This window comes from Sphaerodactylus townsendi, linkage group LG05 (assembly GCF_021028975.2).
Source record: "Sphaerodactylus townsendi isolate TG3544 linkage group LG05, MPM_Stown_v2.3, whole genome shotgun sequence".
In the NCBI taxonomy this organism is placed as follows: Eukaryota; Metazoa; Chordata; class Lepidosauria; order Squamata; family Sphaerodactylidae; genus Sphaerodactylus; species Sphaerodactylus townsendi.
The window spans coordinates 24,093,181-24,114,273 of record NC_059429.1 but is presented as its reverse complement, the minus strand read 5'-3'; the positions used below and the strand labels follow the sequence as shown (position 1 = coordinate 24,114,273).

The window sequence follows — 21,093 nt, the reverse complement described above, 5'->3', positions numbered from 1 at the left end:
CCTCCTTTGTCCTACTGCAGCCTGAAATACTCCCCAATAATTAAGAAACAGTCTAAGTGGCAAACTGAGGGTTTGCAGCTTGAGAATTGAGGGTTTAAAGTTTGAGTGGGGAATTGTGGAGATTCCCACCCTTCCTTTAGTGAACATCTGGAGCTGAATCCAAACCCAAATTATTGTATTTGCAAAATGCACTTGTGGGTTTGCTAACCACAGATCATTTTGTTCTTATTCTAGTATTATTGCTGCAAGAAAGATGAATCTGATGAAGAGGAGGAAGAGGAGGAGGAAGAGGAGGCTGACTTCCCCCCTCACTCACACTATGCCATGTGCAACGCTTGCAACTCTCGAATCATGGACGGGCAAGGCAACGTCTCCTTTCCACCCCATGAGCTTACCAAGCAGGGCAATCGGAACTATTGCCCAACCTGTTCCCCCTATAGCTCCCCCTTTTACATACGGACCGCTGATATGGTGCGCAATGGGGGCGAGAGGATCACCTACGCACCTACGTGCTGCAAGGAAATGGGGCTGCCCATCAAAATGGCAACTTTCCAGAGTTTCCCGGTGACCCACCACTGCATCATACATGAGACCTTTCCAAACCCGAGGGCTTTTAGTACAGAAGTATGATAGCTGTTCCTCACAGGGTGCTTCCGTAGGATCCCCTCGGGGTGACAGGGATTTAAATTTTGGGTTTGCTACGGAAACCTTCCAACAAAAAAGAAATGCAAGTCCAAGACCCGACATTGCTCCTGATCAGCAAGGTTCTTCTTTAAGTGAAAGAAGGGAACTTTGAAACCAAAGGCTAAACTTAGCCATTCTGGGATTTGCAACTGGTCTTGCTGTATCCACTCAAGGGTCTTGTCCAAGGAGGGCTATGTACAGTACAAGCTAACTTGTATTTAACGACTCTTGTCAGCCCGCTCCCCTTCCCCAGCATCTTTGGCCTCTACACTTGGCAATTCCTTATTGTCACTCTCTCCAAAGCAATAGCCACTGACCTCCTCTGACGGGTAACGTGAATTCGCACTAACACAATAGTCCCTTGGGAATTGCTATTCCCGGGGATCGGGCGGTATATAAATTGAAAAAATAAATAAATAAAAATAAAAAGTGACAGCATTAGCCAGAAGTATGGCAAAAGACCTGCCAAACTCACTGCTAGCACTTTTATGCATTGGAAGTAGATGATTGGTGGGTGAGGAAACGGAGGCAGGGAATGGTCTGGTTATCCCTGTAGTATAAGAATTACAATGGAATGCTCTCATCTGTATTAGAATGTAAACTAGGGTAGCCATTCTCAGCTTATTCCACACACATGCACACAAACACACACTTGCGTGCACACACACAAACTAAGATATGCAAAAATTAAAGGGGAAGGGGAAAACACTGGGAGATGAGAGACCAGTGACGTGATAAGACCGTTCTGAATAGTTGCCAAAAAAAGTTTTAATCTCACAAGCTTCCTTAAGAACAAAAAAAACTAGGCAAGATACTCTTGTAACCAAGTCCTGATTTGTAAGGCAATGTGCTGGGTTTTGCAAGATAAAGAATGTCTGAGCAGAAGGGAGTGTTCTTGGCTAATACCAAGTTTGACTGGTGTATTATTTGTGAGAATTATTGGCAGTTTTTAATGAAAATTTAGGTTTGGGAGTGTACTATAGTGCTTTATGAGTTTGGTACAAATTGCAATTTCACCCTTTGCTAATGTCAAGTACTGTAGCTGTATTGGGAGAGTTCCTGGACTGATCCTTCAAAAAGTGTGGCCAATAGTCCTCCAGTGCCAACTACGTGTGGAAGGTCTCTGTCTTCGTCAGGTCCTCCAGCCATTTTGGCCTGTTCAGTTGAGTTAAGCACAAATGGCCCACTTTCCCATTGGACTGGGCCTTATCCTGAATACAAAATGGTGGACCATTTTACAGGTATACCAATGGGATTCATTCCTGAGAAAATGCATGTTATAATCCTAGTCTGGTCACAAATTTCAAATAAATTCTGCACACTGGATCCCCAAGGAAATCGAAAATTCCATTAACCACAATGACTTTTGAAGGAAGTTGTGACTATCTGGATTTCATCCCTCCACCCCAATCCACTAGAATTCCAGTTCTATGAAGAATAGCTGTGTACAAATAGCTCTAGACAAGTGGTTTAAGGTAAAGGTAGTCCCATGGGCAAACACTGGCTCGTTACTGACCCATGGGGTGATGTCACGTCACGAAGTTTATTAGGCAGACTATGTTTACGGGTTGGTTTTACAGTAATCTTCCCTTCACTCCCAGCAAGCTGGGTGCTCATTTTACTGACCTCAGAGGGATGGAAGGCTGAGTTAACCTTGAGCTGGGTACCTGAAACCAACTTCTGTTGGGATTGAACTCAGGTCGTGATCAAAGCTTAGAATGCAGTACTGCAGCTTACCACTCTGCACCATGTCCTTTCCTGTCGGTGCCAGTAAAAAGAGTTACATAATTCTGAGCCGTTGAGTTCAAGGGCATCACTCTGCTTAAGACGGCGCTGTGTACCACTTCCAACTGCCAGTGGAAAGCTGCAGGAATCTTCCACCATGAAACACAGACCTTCTTGTTTGTACACAACTAACCTATCAGGGAAAAGGCTAGACAACATGCAAGTGCTACCAGAGGCTCCTTAACCACAAGAAGTCCATTTTGAGAGGTTTGGCATTTTTTATTAGTGGAGCAAACTGAAGTTCAGGAACTGGCTTAGAACCTATTGGCATGGTGAAGCATTGCTAATTGTATGATAATCCTCTTATGTGTATGAGACCCAAGGCCTTTCATATGAATCCTTTTGCATTCCTGTGTGCAAATATACAAGAATTCACCATTTTTCACTGTAACATGTGTAGCGGCTTTCTTATTGCAGGTCTCAACAAAGTGTGGAAATGAGATGGCCAGACACAACGTAGTTTGTTTCTGCATCACTGCTGCTGTTTTCCATACCAAGGCTAGTTTGCTGTGTTGCTATATATCCTCCCTGCCCTACCAGCAGCATTGGGTAAGAAGTACCCTGCATTCTCTTCTTTCTGAATTGGTCTCCATTTGAGCATGGACCTCCATTCTCTTAGCAACACTTTCTGCATGGAGGAGAGGAGCAAAAAGGGACAAGGGAATTGTTTTTGCTGTGAGATTATTGGTACACATGGGATAGTTCTGTGTAATTTCTGGACAAGTTGTCTTGGCTGGTAGAAGGAGAGGACAGGTATACTTTACTTGGGAAGACAAACTATCTTGAATGAGCTGAACCTTTTGCCTTTGCCAAATACAAACCCTCTCTATGCACAAACATATAGGCTTTTTGGTAATGTAGAAAAGGAAGCCAGGTAGCAATTTCTATGACCATGCTTGAAAATGCAATATGAACCTGCTACTTACATCTATCTACTGAGCATTCCACACAACTCAAGCATAGGGCAGGTGGCGTAGGAAGTTAAGAGCTCGTTTATCTAATCTGGAGGAACCGGGTTTGATTCCCAGCTCTGCCACCTGAGCTGTGGAGGTTTATCTGGGGAATTCAGATTAGCCTGTATACTCCCACACACGCCAGCTGGGTGACCTTGGGCTAGTCACAGCTTCTCGGAGCTCTCTCAGCCCCACCTACCTCACAGGGTGTTTGTTGTGAGGGGGGAAGGGCAAGGAGATTGTCAGCCCCTCTGAGTCTCCTACAGGAGAGAAAGGGGGGATATAAATCGAAACTCTTCTTCTTCTTCTTCTTGTTCTTCTTCTTCTTGTTCTTCTTCTTCTAACATTTTGTGGCTTGGTAAATTAGAAATTGGAGGCAACAAAGTCAGGTGTGGCCCAGTGAGGACTATGGGTTGGAACTCCCTCCGTTCCACTGGGGAAAAAACACACACACACATATATATATATATAGAAAAGCAGAAGAAGAAGAGCTTGAATTCTAACTCTGCTTTTGTCTCATAATGGCTTACAATCACCTTTCTCTCCCCACAACAGATACCTTGTGAGGTAGGTGGGTCTGAGAGAGTTCTGAGAGAACTGTGATTGCCCCAAGATCATCCGGCAGGCTTCATGTAGAGGAGTAGGGAATCAAGCATGGTTCTTCAGATTAGGGTCTACCTGCTTTTAACCCCTACTGGCTCTCAGTGTACGGGTGTGATGGTTCTGACAGTGGAATTTGGTGACAATTTGCATTAGCACTTGGAAGGAAGTCTTGGCACACTATCTTCCATTCCCACTTCTCCAAGTGTCCTTCCTGCACAACTACTTGCCGATCAGTTATGTAAGGTATCAACATGCTTATTATAGAAGGATGGCAGTTCTCAATATCAGCGAGATTGGCAGAATATACTGTTATTCCTTTCACATTGTGACTTTCCCCATCGCGGCTTTGATCTATTGCAGGTCGGCCTAAGAAATTGCATTGGCGTTTTGGTCGAGTTTTATGGAAACCACAGACAACGTGCAAAGACCAGCAGGTGACACAAAAACAGTTTAGAAACTCAGAAATGCATAAAATATATGTATAGTATTGTATAATATCGACATATTTTACCTTTTAATACCATAAATATACACAATGTCATGTTTAAAGTTAAAAGAAAAAAAATCAGACTTCTCTGGTACGAAGGGCAGCCCAAAAATTTTATGCAGATTTCCAGATCGCAGGAGGCACTGCATCCCTAACACCAGTAAAGTGGAAGAGATAACTGTATAAGTGATTATTTGAGAGTGTGGTTTTGCAGGCAGGTATGGGGCTGGTGGGGGAGTGCCTTATGGTTCAGTGCAGAGCCCTTTGGCTTTTAATTGCATATTGTCTGAGGGTTTCATAGGTTATACTGCAAACAACAGAGTACATTCTTTCTAAGAATGACAAGGCAGCTGCCTTTAAGAAATGTACTGATTTTGCAAGCCAAAAGACTATAGACTTAAAATCTGCCATGAAGGGTTTCTTATGCTAACTTGAGCTGCTTCACATGACCTACAAGCCATCTGAGAACTCTCAGCATTTCCTTTGTACAGAATTCCCTCCTTTATAAGATCCATTTTGCATAGCTTTTAATCCTTTTCCTTGCCCACCCCAGAGGCATAACTGATGGGTTCATGATGAAGATGTAAAGAGAACCGCTCCACTTTGGGGTTTAATCTTGAATACTTCCCCAATTTAAAAAAAATGTCTGTCACATTACTAGAATAGTAACCAGCCTTCTACATTCAGTATTCCATTTTCCAGATTAGGGAGCCTCTTTCTAGTACATTTCCATCATTTTCTTGCTCCAAGGAACTCAGAGCAGGCCTACCTCTTCATTCCTTCTTTGTTTAAAAGGAGAAACGAAAACAAAAATCATCTCCCTTTTGAAGTAGGGCTGTATTCTTCCTGTACCATTCTTCCTGCTTTTATTTTACAGCAGGGGCAATTCTAGGCTGTGTACTCTTGCAAACAACGGAAAGAGGCTGAGAGATGGTCTGTTCATTGCCTGGAGACCTGTTCACAAGTTTCAGTGAACATATATACATTCCATGTACAGTAGACACTTGATTTTTCTTTATATGTCCATTGAGTAATTCCCATGTTACATTAAACGCGTACAACTGAATGCATGATTTGTCCAAGTACTGCCTCCTGGTTACTTCACAAATGCACCTTGTTTTTGTTTTTCTTACAAACATGCCTATGCATATACATGCAGGTTGTGTGTGCATTCATTGTAACTTGTTAACAGGACTTAGAAGACAGAGTCATCAAATGCTGGACTGTCTTACTTCAGGTTGCCACAGGGGGGCATTTTTAATAATTCTACTTCCTCAACTTCCACTCTTCTGTGAGTGTCCTGACCATCAGAGGTCAGAGCAGTCTGAATAAGAGTAATACCCAGACTCTAAAATGCCCTGCACAGAGATATTAGCTTGGCACTCACAGTGTTCTCCTTTTGAATCAAAAATTAGTTTTATTTGGAAGGAGTGAAGACAGGTAAAGGTGATTAGTACTTTCCTAATTTATTTATCTTTTTTGCCGTTGATTCACAGCTGACAGCTGATGATTCACAGGTGACCCTGTGAGGTTTTCAAAGCGAGACACGTTTAGAGGTAGTTTGCCATTGCCTTCCTCCGTCCAGTATCTCTGGACTTCTTTGGTGGTCTCCATCCCTCTACTAACCAAGGCTGACCCACTTAGCTTCCAAGGTCTGATGAGATCGGGCTAGCCTTTTATGTTATCTTTTTGTTTTTATTTTATTTATTTGTTTTATTTTACCATTTTTTTTAATCGGGTGATTTACTCCACTGTCGCTGTTTTACCGTTTTCTAATTTATTTTGTTGAGTGACTTGGGTTTTGAGTGTACAAAAGTGTGCTAGAAATATCTGAAATAATCCTTCTTTCATGCAGTATATTGGGGGTAAATGGTTAGTGTAACCCATTTCCCTGGTGCTTCTTTACTACACAAAGGGGGATGTTTCATCCTTGCATTCAAAAACACAACCCTCCTCCCTCCCAGAAGCAATATGTGTATATTAAGTGTTGTCAAGTCACTTCCAATTCCAAGTCACACCCTATCAATCAGTGTCCTCCAAAATGTCTTATCGTTAACAGCCTTCTCAGGTCCTGCAAAATGAGGCCCGTGGCTTCCTTTATAATCAGTCCATCTCATCCTGGGTCTTCCTCTTTTCTTGCTGCCTTCAACTTTTCCTTGCATTATTGCCTTTTCCAGTGACTCTTTGTCTTCTCATAATGTGACCAAAGTATGATAGCCTCAGTTTAGTCATTTTAGCTTCTAGGGACAATTCAGGCTTGACTTGATCTAGAATCCATTTATTTGTCTTTTGGTGCACAGTATCCTTGAAACTGTCCTCCAACATCACATTTCAAAGGTGATCAGGGCCAAATTCTATCACTTCGGGCTGTGACAACAGCATGAGAGCTTTTTTGCAGAGGTGTGGGTGTAGAGGTATGAAACTGTGAAGCTCTGGACTACTTTAAAAGTCCCCACACTAGCATTACCCAGTTCTTAGAGAGTTGGAGGCTTGCTTGGGGGAGAAACTTGCAAGGTCCAGACTATAATGTAATCTCACTGGCCTGGGAAAAGGCCCTCCAAAGGTCCTTTGGCTGTTGCTGTAAGATGAATTCCCTGGTCTTGTTTGGTGTAATGTGTAAGAACGACTTTTAAACATTTCTATCTCATTGCTTTTGCGGGGATTTGCTCCCAACTAATTTTATTCCGCATTGTGTCCAGTGGAGTTGAACTGATTAGTATTGGGTAGAAAGTTCAGTTCAGTGGTTTGCAAATATGCTGAGGGAATATCTGAAAAGTGATGTGCTCTGGTTTTTCTTTCTTGTTTACATCTGATTTTGTTCCAGTGATGATTTGCTGTAGGGATTATTTTTTTTTCTGTTTTACCCACATGCCTTAATTTAAGCTCCATTTGGAAGGGCCAGGCAGTTGCCCCAATTTAGAAACTAGGTCCATGTTCATATCCAAACATAAATGCCCATAACACTGCATATCTGGTCATTGGTGAATGGCAATATCTTCTGAGGCCACTATTTGCATGCCATAAAGTGGAAGCAGAGTTGGACAGAGAGCCTCTGAGTTTGAGTGGCAAGTGGGTCAAATTACTTGTTGCAATTTTTGGCAACTCAACAGCTGTGGGGATAGGAACTGTTAAAGTCTACATGACCCCTGTTCAGCTCAGGATATCCTTCCCCTGCACTGTTTTCCTCAGTCTGAAAAGCTTTGGTGGAGGAATGTGCCCTACCACTTCCTGTGGACTTTTGGCTCTGGAAGACCGCATAGGGAAAGCAATAGCCTTCCCCACCCCATCACACACACTGCTATCCTGAATCAAATTGGACTGTGGGTTTTGCAAAATTCCTGTCCTCATAGTTCTGTGTAACTGCAGGGAAAGGAAGCTGGGTCCAGGAAACCTGGATCTTACTTGCCAAAATTCTTGATAGGTAGTTTGGCCCTTAGACTGATTGACAAGAACAGATATTTTGAAGCTTAGGAGTTTAAAATGTGGTTTAATTATAGTTGGAACTATTCCTGGGTCTTCCAGATTAGTTTCCATCGAGCGCCAAAGTACTATTGGGGAAGCTTGATTTCTATTTCCAACAGCAATTATAAAAATAAACTGGTAATTTACCTTTAGTCCAGATTCACTAAATCAGTCAAGTTTACAATATCACAGTGCAGGGCATGCTATAATCATTGTCCATTTTCAAGCTAAAACTTTCCCCCCAAGGGCAAATTTCTGAATAGGTAACAAACATCCCTAAAGGTTTCCTTCATAAATGCCATCTTCCCAAACAGAAGCGGGTATATTCTGAAGAAGGGACGAGAATATCCCAGCATGCATTGCGCTGACTTGGTCTGTTCTTGACACTGTTGAAACCACACTGGAGTGTTAAGATGCTGGCCTGAATTCACTGTCTCTTCGTGGTTCACCTAAGCTAAGGGTACAAACACTGGAAATGTACTCCCTGCACAAATAAAGTATGAGCATGCCCCTCTTTTTGTTCCAAGCCAAAGCTGAGACTTCTTTGTTCAAGGTGCAGATTCTTCCCCTCTTCACCTGTGGCAGGAAACTATTTATACTGACTTAGTAATCATGGGAGAAGTGGGGTGAAGGGGTAAATATCATCAGACAGAAAGTCATCATCTGGCAGAGGACGCACTGTGAACAGAACAGACAACCCTGATCTTCTGTTACCATAAATTTTCCCTTCTTTGTACTTCAGATCTGTCATTTGATTTTAACATCTTTTACTTGTCGCTCAGCTATGGAACCAGGCTGGAAGTTATCAAGAAAAATAAATATGGACTTTGAAATACTAAAATGGCTGTTTCATGCCTTTCTTTATGCCTGTCATGAACTCTATAGCACTTAAACCAAAAACCTCGACTAAGGCTAGGACCATTGTCTTGTGAGCACGCCGGAGTGAAGATGCCATAAATTTTGCATTGAATTTGTTTTAATGATTTAACTTGCTTTGTTTTGATTATGATGATCAGACATGAGACAATTGCTGTGTTGTTTTTTTAATTTGGCACCAATCTGAATACTTAAACACGTTTAAAACATCTGCCAAGCCAAACAGATGAGCAGCCGTGAAATTTGCCAAGGACTACTTAGACAAGCACCAAATGGCAGGGTTTTACTATAAAATATGTGTATATGATTGATTTATATGAGTTGGGATTCATGTCTGCTTTTATGTGTCTCACTTGCCTTGCCTCAGCATCTCCTGCTGCTTTCCCCATACCACTGGAAGCCTTTGCGGGCATTTTTTAAAAAATGACAATCGCAATGGTGTATGAACGTTCTGAGGATCTGCTACCATAACCTACTGGTTTCTTTGAATTCCCAGCTTTCATTTAAAATTATGTGGTTCAGAATGGCCTGTATTTTAAAGAAGTTTCCAAGCCAAGTCTTTAATTTTTTAAAAACGTCTGTAGCCCAAAAAGATTTTAATGTTTTAAAAAAGTTGGGAATGCACAGAAGTAGTAGCTTATTTTGTGTGTGTGTGTGTACTGTCAAGTTACAGCTGACTTATGGTGACCCGTAGAGTTTTCAAGGCAAGAGAGGTTCAGAGGTGGCTTCCCATTGCCTGCCTTCGCATCATTCCCCTGGTATTCCTTGGAAGTTGAACGTCCAAATACAAACCAGCAGCAGAAGGCCATTGCTTTCACATCCTGCACGTGAGCTCCCAAAGGCACCTGGTGGGCCACTGCAAGTAGCAGAGTGCTGGACTAGATGGACTCTGGTCTGATCCAGCAGGCTAGTTCGTATGTTCTTATGTTCTTAAGGTTGACTCTGCTTCGCTTTTGGGAGCTGACAAGAACAAGCTAGCTTGAGGCTATACAGGTTAGGGCTATAGCTCATTAGCAATTGCCAATTTAAAAACAAAAGTCTGAAAGAAGGCCCTCTGCTGGTTCTGTGGGTGGGAGAAGAACCTATTTAAACTCAGACTATGTGAGGTGTATCCATCAAAAGCCAATTGTGCATGTGCCCCTTGCATCTCAGGGGAACCAGAAGTGTTACAAGTGCCCCAGACCTAACTGTTGCAAGAGCATTGGGTGGGTCTGCCCTCCTAGGAATCCCATTGGCCACATTCCCATACATCCTGGTTTGCTATGTGTGGCTCAACTACTTGCCCAGAGCCTGCCATGGCCCCATGAATCAATTTACTTTGTCACAAAGCAGGTGTTTATCTCGCTCTCTTTATTTGAAAGTGATGCTTTTTTGAAAAACAGTGATCTGCTGGATGAAAAGCTGTTAAACACGGGCAACGTGCCACATCTATTGAAAGCGTTGTTTCTCACAGCTAACCTCTGCCCCTCACTATAATGTTCTTCCAAACACCTTCCTGTGTTCCAAGATCTAAGCTGGATGCAGCTGAAAAAAAGAGAAAGCACCAAGTTCTTAAGCCAGGGAGTTGAGTTGTCCTTCATTGTGCCTTTCATCCAAGCTTCCATTCTTCTTCTGAATGCCACCGGAATAATATGGGCTGTGTGTGGATACCATATGCACTGGCTTTGCAGAGTTGGTGCAACATTGCCCCCCACCAACACCTCGGGGCCTAATTGCTTCTGGATCCATAAACTCGTTCAGTTACCTCAGGCAAGCCTCTTTCTCTCACCTTTCGCTCCTTTACCTGAAATATTGAGATGACCCACCTCACAAGGCAACGTACGTGAGGGCCTCTAAATGCTCTGAAGTGCTATATAAATGCCTAAGTACCAGTATTTTCTTCAGAAGTCAGAGTTCACACTGCTGTACAGAAGGAACAGGATGTGGACATCCATGGAGACAGCCAGCTGACTGTGGGAAGGCGGCTGATAACTCAAGAAAAAGGTAGCAGTCCAGCATAGGGGTGGGGGCAGAAGGGATTGTGCTTTTCTCTTAGCGTGGCAAAATGTCTGTTTCTGGCAGTTTGAGCTTAGGTCCTGAGGCTGGCTGTGTAGTATTTTGAAAGGCCTCATGAACAGGGTCCTTTTTGAGTGCTACCTAAAGGATTTGAGCAGCTAGGTAATGTTTTCGGGGGGGGGGGGGGGAATGAGGAACGGGGATCCTTGGAAGCTGATGGTTTAGCTTCTGCTGCAGAATGTGGATTTCAATCCCAATCCTTGTTTCTGGCAGGACACTTTTCAGACAGTCAGGTGGAGGGAATCAGAGTGCCTTATTCCTACAAGATCTACAGCAGGCCTTCCTGTAGTACCAGTGGGAACAGAGCTTCACTTTCAGGACCAGCACGCAGTTAGCTGTTGCTTTGTCTTCACAGTCCTCATCTGGAAGGAAATATGACAAGAAACATGAACTGAAGGCCACGGTAGACATCACAGCAGCATCCAGGTATATTTATTCACATGCAAAACGAGGAAGGATATCTTTTTTACAAACACACACACAGAGAAAACTGAACATGTAAGTGAGGGCTGGCAAACTCTGCCTCCTCCGTCCTCTGACCTTGCTACAGATTGAAGTATGTTTCTCAGGTGGGAAGAAAAATGCTTTGGGTATCTACAGGCAAGGATTTAGCTCCCCTCAACTTGCATGCCCTTTTATGATCAAAAAGCAGACTTTCTCATGATGCTCACAAATCACACGTGGTTGCGCTCGTCACATGCCAATTCCCCCCCCCCGCCCCCAAGCTCTAAAGTAGGAACTATTCATGTTAAGAACATAAGAACATAAGAACAAGCCAGCTGGATCAGACCAAAGTCCATCTAGTCCAGCTCTCTGCTACTCGTAGTGGCCCACCAGGTGCCTTTGGGAGCTCACACGTAGGATGTGAACGCAATGGCCTTCTGCGGCTGTTGCTCCCAATCACCTGGTCTGTTAAGGCATTTGCAATCTCAGATCAAAGAGGATCAAGATTGGTAGCCATAAATCAACTTCTCCTCCATAAATCTGTCCAAGCCCCTTTTAAAGCTATCCAGGTTGCATTTCTCTGTTTTCTAGGAGGCTTTAAGTAGATGACTCCCTCTCAGCCTCAACCTACGCCACTTGCAAAATGGGGTTACTTTTGACCAGTGGTGGGATCCAAAAATTTTAGCAACAGGTTCCCATGGTAGTGGGATTCAAACAGTGGCGTAGTGCCAATGGGGCTGGGTGGGGCACGAAGGGGGCGTGGCCAGGCATTCCAGGGGCGGGGCATTGCTGGACGGGGCTGTGGCAAGGATGCAGCCACTGCGCCGGTCCTTGGGCGGGAAACGAATGCACGCAGGCGCAGGCTGCCACGCACACCGGTGCACCTTCTGCTAGACTGCTTCAAGTTCTGTGCGCTACTGCTGAGGAGCGGAGGAGGGGCGTAACTAAGGCAAAAATCACGTGGCAAAATCACCAATTAGTAACCCCCTCTCGGCACACACAAATAATTAGTAACCTACTCTCTGGAACCTGTGAGAACCTGTTGGATCCCACCTCTGCTTTTGACCTACCTTGCATGGTTATAATTATTTCAAAAAAGATCATGTATTTGAAACAATTCAAATGCTCAAAAACAGAAACTGACTGCAAATAATGACTACTACTGTTACTACTGCAGGGATGCCTGCTTTCTCCCTGCTCCTGGAAATGTTGTAAGATCACTTGCCCGACTACCAAGAACACCAGCAGGCTTCGGTTGATTTTCTTTCCAAGATTTAGCTGCTGATTTCAAATCAATTCATGAACTATAGCCTCTCTCACCTCTATAGTTCCCATCTTCTTCCCCCAGTTAACCTTCCCCTCACAGGTTCTGTCCTCTTTTTCTCTTCATTTCTCAGGACAACAACTTCAGTCATCCAATTACACTAATCTCTCCTTTTGCTGCCTCCACTTGCTTCTTCCATCTCCTCCTTTCCTAGATCCTCCTGCCTGCTCAGTCTTGAACAACTCAGCCTTCTGTCTGCCCCTCCTGTGACATTGTGGCAGCTTAGCCAATCACCATTCACCACCATAACTATCGCAAAGACCCCAAACACATGACCAGTAAAGCTAGTGATGACGCTTTCTTCCTCAAGTTCTAGGACCATAAGATTGTTCCTACAGGAAATCCTGTTCTTTACCTGGAGCATCTGTAGGACACAGCTGTAGCTGGCAAAGTTGCTTAGCTTCAGGCTTGGAAGATGAATCGCAGCCCTGCCCTAAGGTTTCTCCTTGGTAGCATTTCACCTCTCGGACCCGCAAACCTGTGCCACACGTCTTGCTGCACTGTGGAAGGAAGAAATGAAGACCCCATCCGTGCATATTAAATGTTCCATTTAGTTGTCAATGAGGAAGTAGGTAGCTTTTCCACAAAAATGGAAAGTTCTTTCCCATCAGATTGTCCAAAGACCTAGACTAAATAAATCTTGTAAGCCATTAATATTTAGACTGATTTTGATGAAGGGTTAAGCTGTTATAGCAATTTTCTATGAACTGTATATGACCATTTGGGGTGCGGCTCCAGTCACAGCAACGTAGCTGAAGTTCCCCACAGGTAGCTCCAGGGTCCTTTCACACATACTGGATAATGCACTTTCAATGCACTTTAACACTTTGCAAGCGAATTGTTGTTTGGATTTATACCCCACCTTTCTCTCCTGTAAGGAGACTCAAGGTGGTTTACAAGCTCCTTCCCCTTCCTCTCCCCACACCTTGTGAGGTAGGTGGGGCTGAAAGAGTTCCAAAGAACTGTGACTAGCCCAAAGTCACCCAGCAGGAATGTAGGAGTGCAAAAACATCTGGTTCACCAGATAAGCCTCTGCCACTCAGGTGGAGGAGTGGGGAATCAAACCCGGTTCTCCAGATTAGAATCCCCCTGCTCTTAACTACTACACCAAGCTGGCTGTCATGCTGAGCACCATACAAACACTACCACTGATGAGTGATATGCATGCAGTTCTGACTGCTGGATCAGGTCGGCAACTGTACACAAAACATCTGTCTGCATGTACAGCAGCTTACGATTACACCATTTTCTTTTGCTTATGACTTCTTGCACCAACTGTGACTTCCCTGGGAGGGTTTCCCATACATGGAGCCTGCATCACAGAACTGAGAGGATGAAATGCTAGTAAAGAAGGTGAATGAGAGAGAGGGAGGGATGTCTGTGTAGAGGTGAATGAGACAAACATGGTAGGCTGCTTATGATTTGTATTATGCATGAGATTGCATTGTTTTCATGGTTTTGCTCTGGTTACATCGAGTTTAGCACAGAGTACAAGGCTTGCTTGGGATCCAAAATATCTAGATAAGCCACCCTCTCATTGTCTGCCCCTTGCAGACAATGACCTCTTGCCTTACCTGGGACCAGGAAGTTGAAAACCATGTGGAACAGGGTCTCTTGAAACAGGATGCCTGCACTTCTGGCTTTGGGAAAGAATCACACTGCTTCTCCGGATACTCCCTGTACACACCGTGCTCCAGCCCTGCACACAGCACGATCCGAGTCTTGACGCCTCGGCCACATGTGGCATTGCACTGTAATGGCCAAAGTGAGGTACCATTTAGCCTCTCATCCTAGAAAGAGTGGATTTTGCTGGGCAAAGATGCAACTTGGATCATGGTGGGATTTTTAACATATGTTTATTCAGCAACTCTCCCACCTCCCCAGGAGCAGGGAGATGGATGAGTGTAACACAAGAGGAAATGGAAGGGAAGATGTAAAGTAACTGGGGGATATTGTTTAGTCAACCTTTTATACTCCAGATGTAGTGGAGGATCATATTCCTCTATCAGCCCCTGCCAGCATGGCCAATTGGCTATGCTGGCAGGGGCTGATGGGAATTGTAGTCCATAACATCTGGAGTGCCAAAGGTTCGCCACCACGGGTTTATAAGGATTATGTGACACTAATCAGCTCCAATTTTCCTAACCCTTTCATTTGTTTCTGCAATGCCATCTCATATGCCCATCCAATTCCAGATGTTTTCTTCTTGTTGCAAGATACTGGATCTTATGCGAACAAAGAACATCTGCCATAGGCAGAATGCACTCCAGTGCAACACACTGCCTCTGCAACAGAGGACATTCGATGGAAAGGGAAGAAAGTTAGGATCCAAGCCATTGTGTCTATCTTTTTTGCTGCATGTTTTCTTTTATTATTATATTTCACCTCTCACTCAACATGCTAGAGATAATGTGGTTTTGCTGCCCTCCATATTCTTAATATTGATTTCTCTTTTTTAACACACACCCAAGAATAACTACGCACTGACACAGAAGTATTACAATAAAGATGGATCATTCTTTCCCAGTAGCTCAACAGATGAGGTCCAGTAATAGCCCAATTTTGTCAGATTTCAGAAGCTAACCAGTTAGCCAAGGTTAGCACTTGGGAGATCAGTGTGGAAGTCCAGGGTTGCTACACAGATGCAGGCAAGCCATCTCTGTTCATCTCCTGGCTTGAAATCTACACAGGGTCTCAATAAGTTAGCTGAAACCTGATGGCGCTTTCTTCCGCCAAGAGAAGAAACATCATAGCCTTCCCCCCCCCCCCACCCTCTGCTAGTTAACAGGTAAGCTTTATTTGTTTGTTTATTACTGAGAACAGCAAGTTCAAGGTCCCTGCCAAACAACATGCTGACTTACCTGATCCCATTCCTGCTTAACCCAATGTGCAGGGCAGTTCTTGTCTCCGCAGGGATGAATTGCTAGAGGCTTGGTGTCTGGATCGCACTGGGAGTCCGAGATCACCTGCCCCTCCAAATTGCGGCATGTGACGAAGCGGTTCATCCGTCCCTCACCACACAGACCTGAGCACTTGGGAGAAACAAAGGGACCTTTTGAGGTAACAGTGGTCAAGAAGCAGTCTCTTACCTGAAAGTAGGGTCACCTGACCATCAGAACAGAACTGAAAGACTTTTGACGCGTTGTAGGATTGATGGAATTCCTTGCAGCTGCTTGGACTCTGAGGTCAAGGGCATAATGTGACTTCTTAAAAATGTGTGTGAGGGGAAAGGCTGCCTCTAGACTAGAATTTTAGGCTGATGTTCTGAAAATATATGGCAGAGTCTGTTCCAGACACAGTGAATTGTCTGATTATGCATATGCAAGAATGTGACAGAAAGAATCAGAGAACTGACATTTATGTCAACCCTGTCAGCAGGGCTGTGGCCCTATAGAAGAGCACCTTCCTTATGAGGAGAGGCTGCAGCATTTGGGACTCTTTAGTTTGGAGAGGAGACGTCTGAGGGGGATATGACTGAAGTCTATAAAATTATGCATGGGGTAAAAAATGTCGACAGAGAGAATTTTTTCTCACAATACTAAAACCAGGGGGCATACACTGAAAATGCTTGGGGGAAGAATTAGGACTAATAAAAGGAAACACTTCTTCACACAACGTGTGATTGGTGTTTGGAATATGCTGCCACAGGAGGTGGTGATGGCCACTAACCTGGATAGCTTTAAAAGGGGCTTGGACAGATTTATGGAGGAGAAGTCGATCTATTGGCTGCCAATCTCGATCCTCCTTGATCTGGGGTTGCAAATGCCTTAGCAGACCAGGTGCTCAGGAGCAGCAGCAGCAGCAGCAGCAGCAGCAGCAGCAGGCCATTGCTTTCACATCCTGCATGTGAGCTCTCAAAGGCACCTGGTGGGCCACTGTGAATAGCAGAGTGCTGGACTAGATGGACTCTGGTCTGATCTAGCAGGCCCTTTCTTATGTTCTTATGTACCACATTTTAAGAGATATGAGTTTCCATAAATAACAAACCTTCTTTGCACACACACACATTCCCACCCATTTCTATCTTTTCCTCTAAAATGAGAAACAGCAAAGCATCTGGACTCACTGGTCCCCAGTCAGAAGCAGTCCAGTGGCGGTCACAGGGAGGGCCTGAACATTCCTTCTCACTGATAGGCCTCAGTGACTTGTTGCACAGATGTGGCTCAACCGAGCAGCGCACCTCCCTCTTCATGGTCCCTGGACCGCCACACCAAGCAGAACACTGTAAAATCACAAACAGGAAAGAAGGGGCAAGAAGGGAAAGGAAACATAAAAAATGTAAGGGGTAAGAAAATAATATTTTTACATTATGGGTAAGGCACTTTTGTCATTAATAGTTGTACGATCACAGTTTCCCCTAATCCTGCTCAGGAAATAGAGCAGTGATGGCGAACCTTTTCGAGACCGAGTGCCCAAATTGCAACCCAAACCCCACTTATTTATCGCAAGGTGCCAACCCGGTAATTTAACCTGAATGCTGAGGTTTTTGTTTAGAAAAAAACGGTTGGTTCCCTCTTCCTCCACCCCACCCACTTAAGCAGGGGCCAGCCTGCTGTAGCCTCCAGCAAGTCCCGCGCACACTGCTCTGTTCCTCTCTAGCATCTCTGCCTCCTCTGCGCCGTCTCCCCCTCAGGCAGCAGCCACCCAGAGCACAGGCACTAGGCCCACCAGCCGAGTCTTCCCTGCTCACCGCGGTGTGTGCACAGAGGCCCAGGCCAGCCTAGATGTGTGTGTGCGTGTGTGGGGGGGGGTGATTATCCGCCGCCCACATGACAAACTCTGTGTGCGTGTGCCCACAGAGAGGGCTCCGAGTGCCACCTCTGGCACCCATGCCATAGGTTCGCCATCACTGAAATAGAGCAAATCTTCCTGAGGTGACTTAACAGTAGCAAGTTCATACTTAAATTCCTGACAGAACCATCCTCATCATGAGGCAGAAAGAAACCGTTGCCTTAGGCAGCTGAGTTTGAGTAAGATTTTATTATTATGGGCATATCCCAGTTTCATATGGGAAGACATACATCTGCAATTTGTCTCAAAATCAGCCTTTTTTTCAACATGGAACATTCCATGGTTTTCAAAATGAGGCAATATTTAAAAAGACCTCAGTTGGTGAACCACTGGAATGGCATGGGAAAGAATATCACTTGTGTGATATTTTTGTGACCATAAGAACTGGTATGGGGTACCTGTTCCTTTTTTCACACTTGCCCAGCTCTGCAGCTCTCTCTTTCACTTTGTCCTGGACTTAACAAAGCAGGTGACAAGGTCCAAAGAAGGCATATGTAGCCAAAACAGGAACTTAAGGGACCTCCTTGAACAGAGGTGAGGTGGGTTTTATTCTTTCAGTCAGCCAGGGCCTTCAGCTGAGCCAAGTAAATTGATTGCTCCTGACTGAATCAGCATGCCAAAACAGCCTTGAATGGATAGGAAGGGCAGCCATCAACTCTCTGAGAGGGCCCAGGGAGATAAAAGTGAAGACGGCCTTTGGCATTCTCCCCTTCCCACCCCCAAATGGGGGAAGGCAGACTTTAGGAGGGGGGAGAAAAATCAGCTAGCAAAGGGCTGGGGCTTAGGGACAAGACCAAAGGAGACATGAGCTATATATTTCTTTTTTAAAAAATGAAAAGCAACTGAGGGAAGCTATGAATTTGATTAGAGGAGGGAATTAGATCCAGCTTTTCCAATCAACATTCCCCCCCTTCCCAATATAAACTTCTAGGATTGAACTCAAAGTTTATCCTAGAGAAGACAGGTGTCCCACATGTAGCTACCTCTAAAACATGGACCCAAGTCTATGATGATGGCTTGTATTCTACCCACTCAAATCAGCCTAATTTGAAGCACTCTTTCCAGCCTGAGGCATTTTCCTCTTTTAAAGAGGATATTCCAAGCTTGCTCTATCAGAGGATGTTTCCTTAGACTGGATGGAAGGCTTCATACTTAGCTGAGTTGAGTGGATGGGATACATACCTGTGTCTGTCATATATATTGAGAATGTCATGTAGGTCAAAATAACACAACATTGGTACTGCAAAGGCTACCAACTGAGGTCTGCCTGCAGACTGAGTTTCTGAGAGCCTGCTCTACAAGTGCAAGAGGAAGAAAATGAGATGACTCACCTTTCTTGCTGCTCACGTGTCCACAAGATACATGTAACCTTGTGCTTAAAGAGATGCTAAAGGTACAGCCATCTTTGTTCATTTCTATTAATAGCAGCTTCTAGGGAAGGGGACTGAAATGGAACTGCAGTAGTGGTGTGGAGTAATGAGGGTGTTAGCTCTTTTCCCCTTCTGCTGGCTTCCTGATATAACACCTATCACCCACGCCACAGATTTTCCTGTCAGAGTCAATGGCAGCTCACGGGGAGGACAGATCGGGTGTGAAAAAATGGGTGTAAGGGGAGGGCTAAACATAAGCCTGTTTTTGATACAGTTCAGCTACTCCCTCCCATCACGGTTGCTGCTTACCTCACTATTTCCCCACATCTGGGTGTAGCTCAGTGGTGGAATCCAAAAATTTTAGTAACAGGTTCCCTCGCCAGGCCCCCCCCCGCCAGCAAAGGGGGCAGAGGCGTACCCAGGCAAACCTGAGCCCTGGGCAAAACCTGAGTTGGATGACCCCCCATGGGCAGCCACCCCACCACGACCCCAAAAAAATTTTTTGCACCAGGTCATGTCTAAATCATCATCACATTATAGAAAATGCCCCAACTCACAAATCTGAACACAGCAATGGTGAAACACACAGGCTCTTTGATAGAGACTGGGGAGATATAAGGCACGAAAGGCTGAGAATCCATGAATTGCAGTACCTGGAAGGGATTAACCCAGTTCAGGGAGTTACATTATTAGTCGCGATTGCTATGTGGAACCTTCACGTTCAAAGGCAGTATGCCTCTCGGGGAGGCGAGGGCGTGGAGATGGAAAAGCGGACCCAATTAGTAACCCCCTCTCGGCACACACAAATAATTAGTAACCCACTCTCGGGAACTGGTGAGAACCTGCTGGATCCCACCTCTGGTGTAGCTCATGCTTTCGCTAAACACTGCTACACAACGACATACCTCAGACCACTCTGACAGTTCCCATTGTGGCCCACAGGGTTTGTTCACACACGATTTCCTTTCCATGGGCCTGGTCAGACCAGCTGTCTCACACAGGTCGTCATAAACAGAGCTATCAAAGCCTGGAGCCAGCATCTTCCAGCAGCGCACCGTTCGGTACTGGTAGCCTTCCCCACATGTCCTGGAACATTCACTCCACCGGCTGGTCTCCCACCTCCACAGTGGCGGGGGAAATACAGAAGAAGACAATACACAGTTGAGTTTGAGGTAACTTGACGGGCGGACCAGGGGAATCATCCAAGAGGAGATATGGGCTGACATCTTAACAGGGGATGAACATAACCAAAAAAAGCCTTTTTTGTTGTTTTTAACCTCTCTGGCAAGTCTCAGCTCATTGTGAGCTTTAGCTTTTCTGACTTTCTCTCTACGCATCCTGCTTGATTGTTTGAATTCCTCTTTGGTGATTTCCCCCCTTTTCCATTTCTTGTACATGTACTTTTTAAATCTTAGCTCAGTTGAAAGTTCTTTAGACAGCCATCCTGGTTTCCTTAGACACCTCCCATATTTCCTTCTCATTGGAACTGTTTGAAATTGTGCCCTCAAGATCTCACTTTTAAGAAACTCCCAGCCATCATGCACTCCTTTCTCTTTTAGTATTTTTGACCACGGGATCGCACCCAGTAGATTCCTAAGCTTACTGAAATCTGCTTCCTTAAAATCTAGAATGCGTGTATGACTATGCTTAGCATCCCCTTTCCATTGTATAACAAACTCCAGAAGAACATGATCACTCCCACCTAAGGATCCTACCACTTTCACTCCACTAATCAGGTCATCATTATTGGTTAGGAGCAGATCTAAAATAGCAGTTCCCTTTGTTGCTTCTTCCACCTTCTGGACCATGAAATTGTCTGCAAGGCAAGTGAGAAATTTGTTGGACCTGACTGTCATGGAAGAGTTTGACTCCCAGCAAATATCCGGATAATTGAAATCTCCCATTACCATATATACTCGTGTATAAGCCGACCCTTGTATAAGCCGAGGCACCTAATTTTACCACCAAAAACTGGGAAAACTTATTGACTCGTGTATAAGCCTAGGGTGGTAACTCCAAAGCAGGTGAGGGCAGGGAAGAGCAGGGGCACCCGCTCCACACCGGATCACTCCCACCCCCCGCTGCCTCCTGGATCCCCACAGCAGACTTGGCTCCCCTTGGATCCCCTGGGCTGCTCTGGCGTTTCCTTGCTTGCAAGCAAGGAAACGCCAGAGCAGGCAGGGACAGGGAAGAGCCAGGGTACCTGGTCCCCACCAGATCGCTCCCCCCGCCACCTCCCGGATCCCCACAGCAGCCCCA

General features: G+C 44.9%; 2 protein-coding genes across 3 annotated transcripts in view; one reads left to right on the top strand and one right to left on the bottom strand.

The window, feature by feature from the left end:
• FAM163A (family with sequence similarity 163 member A) overlaps positions 1-1,569 on the top strand; it is a 97,405-nt gene extending 95,836 nt beyond the window's left edge. For both annotated transcript variants that reach the window (XM_048496000.1, XM_048496002.1), the window contains one exon: positions 235-1,569. In XM_048496000.1, coding sequence (XP_048351957.1) covers positions 235-630 — 396 coding nt within the window. In that variant the 3' untranslated portion in view covers positions 631-1,569. The remainder of the gene's footprint in view (positions 1-234) is intronic.
• An 8,611-nt stretch (positions 1,570-10,180) lies between these two features.
• The window catches only part of LOC125432578 (ADAMTS-like protein 2), a 37,670-nt gene continuing 26,757 nt past the window's right edge, over positions 10,181-21,093 (bottom strand). Inside the window, 6 exon segments of the mRNA XM_048496262.1 lie at positions 10,181-11,267; positions 13,029-13,173; positions 14,248-14,424; positions 15,535-15,705; positions 16,740-16,895; positions 19,740-19,953. Coding sequence (XP_048352219.1) covers positions 11,149-11,267; positions 13,029-13,173; positions 14,248-14,424; positions 15,535-15,705; positions 16,740-16,895; positions 19,740-19,953 — 982 coding nt within the window. The 3' untranslated portion in view covers positions 10,181-11,148.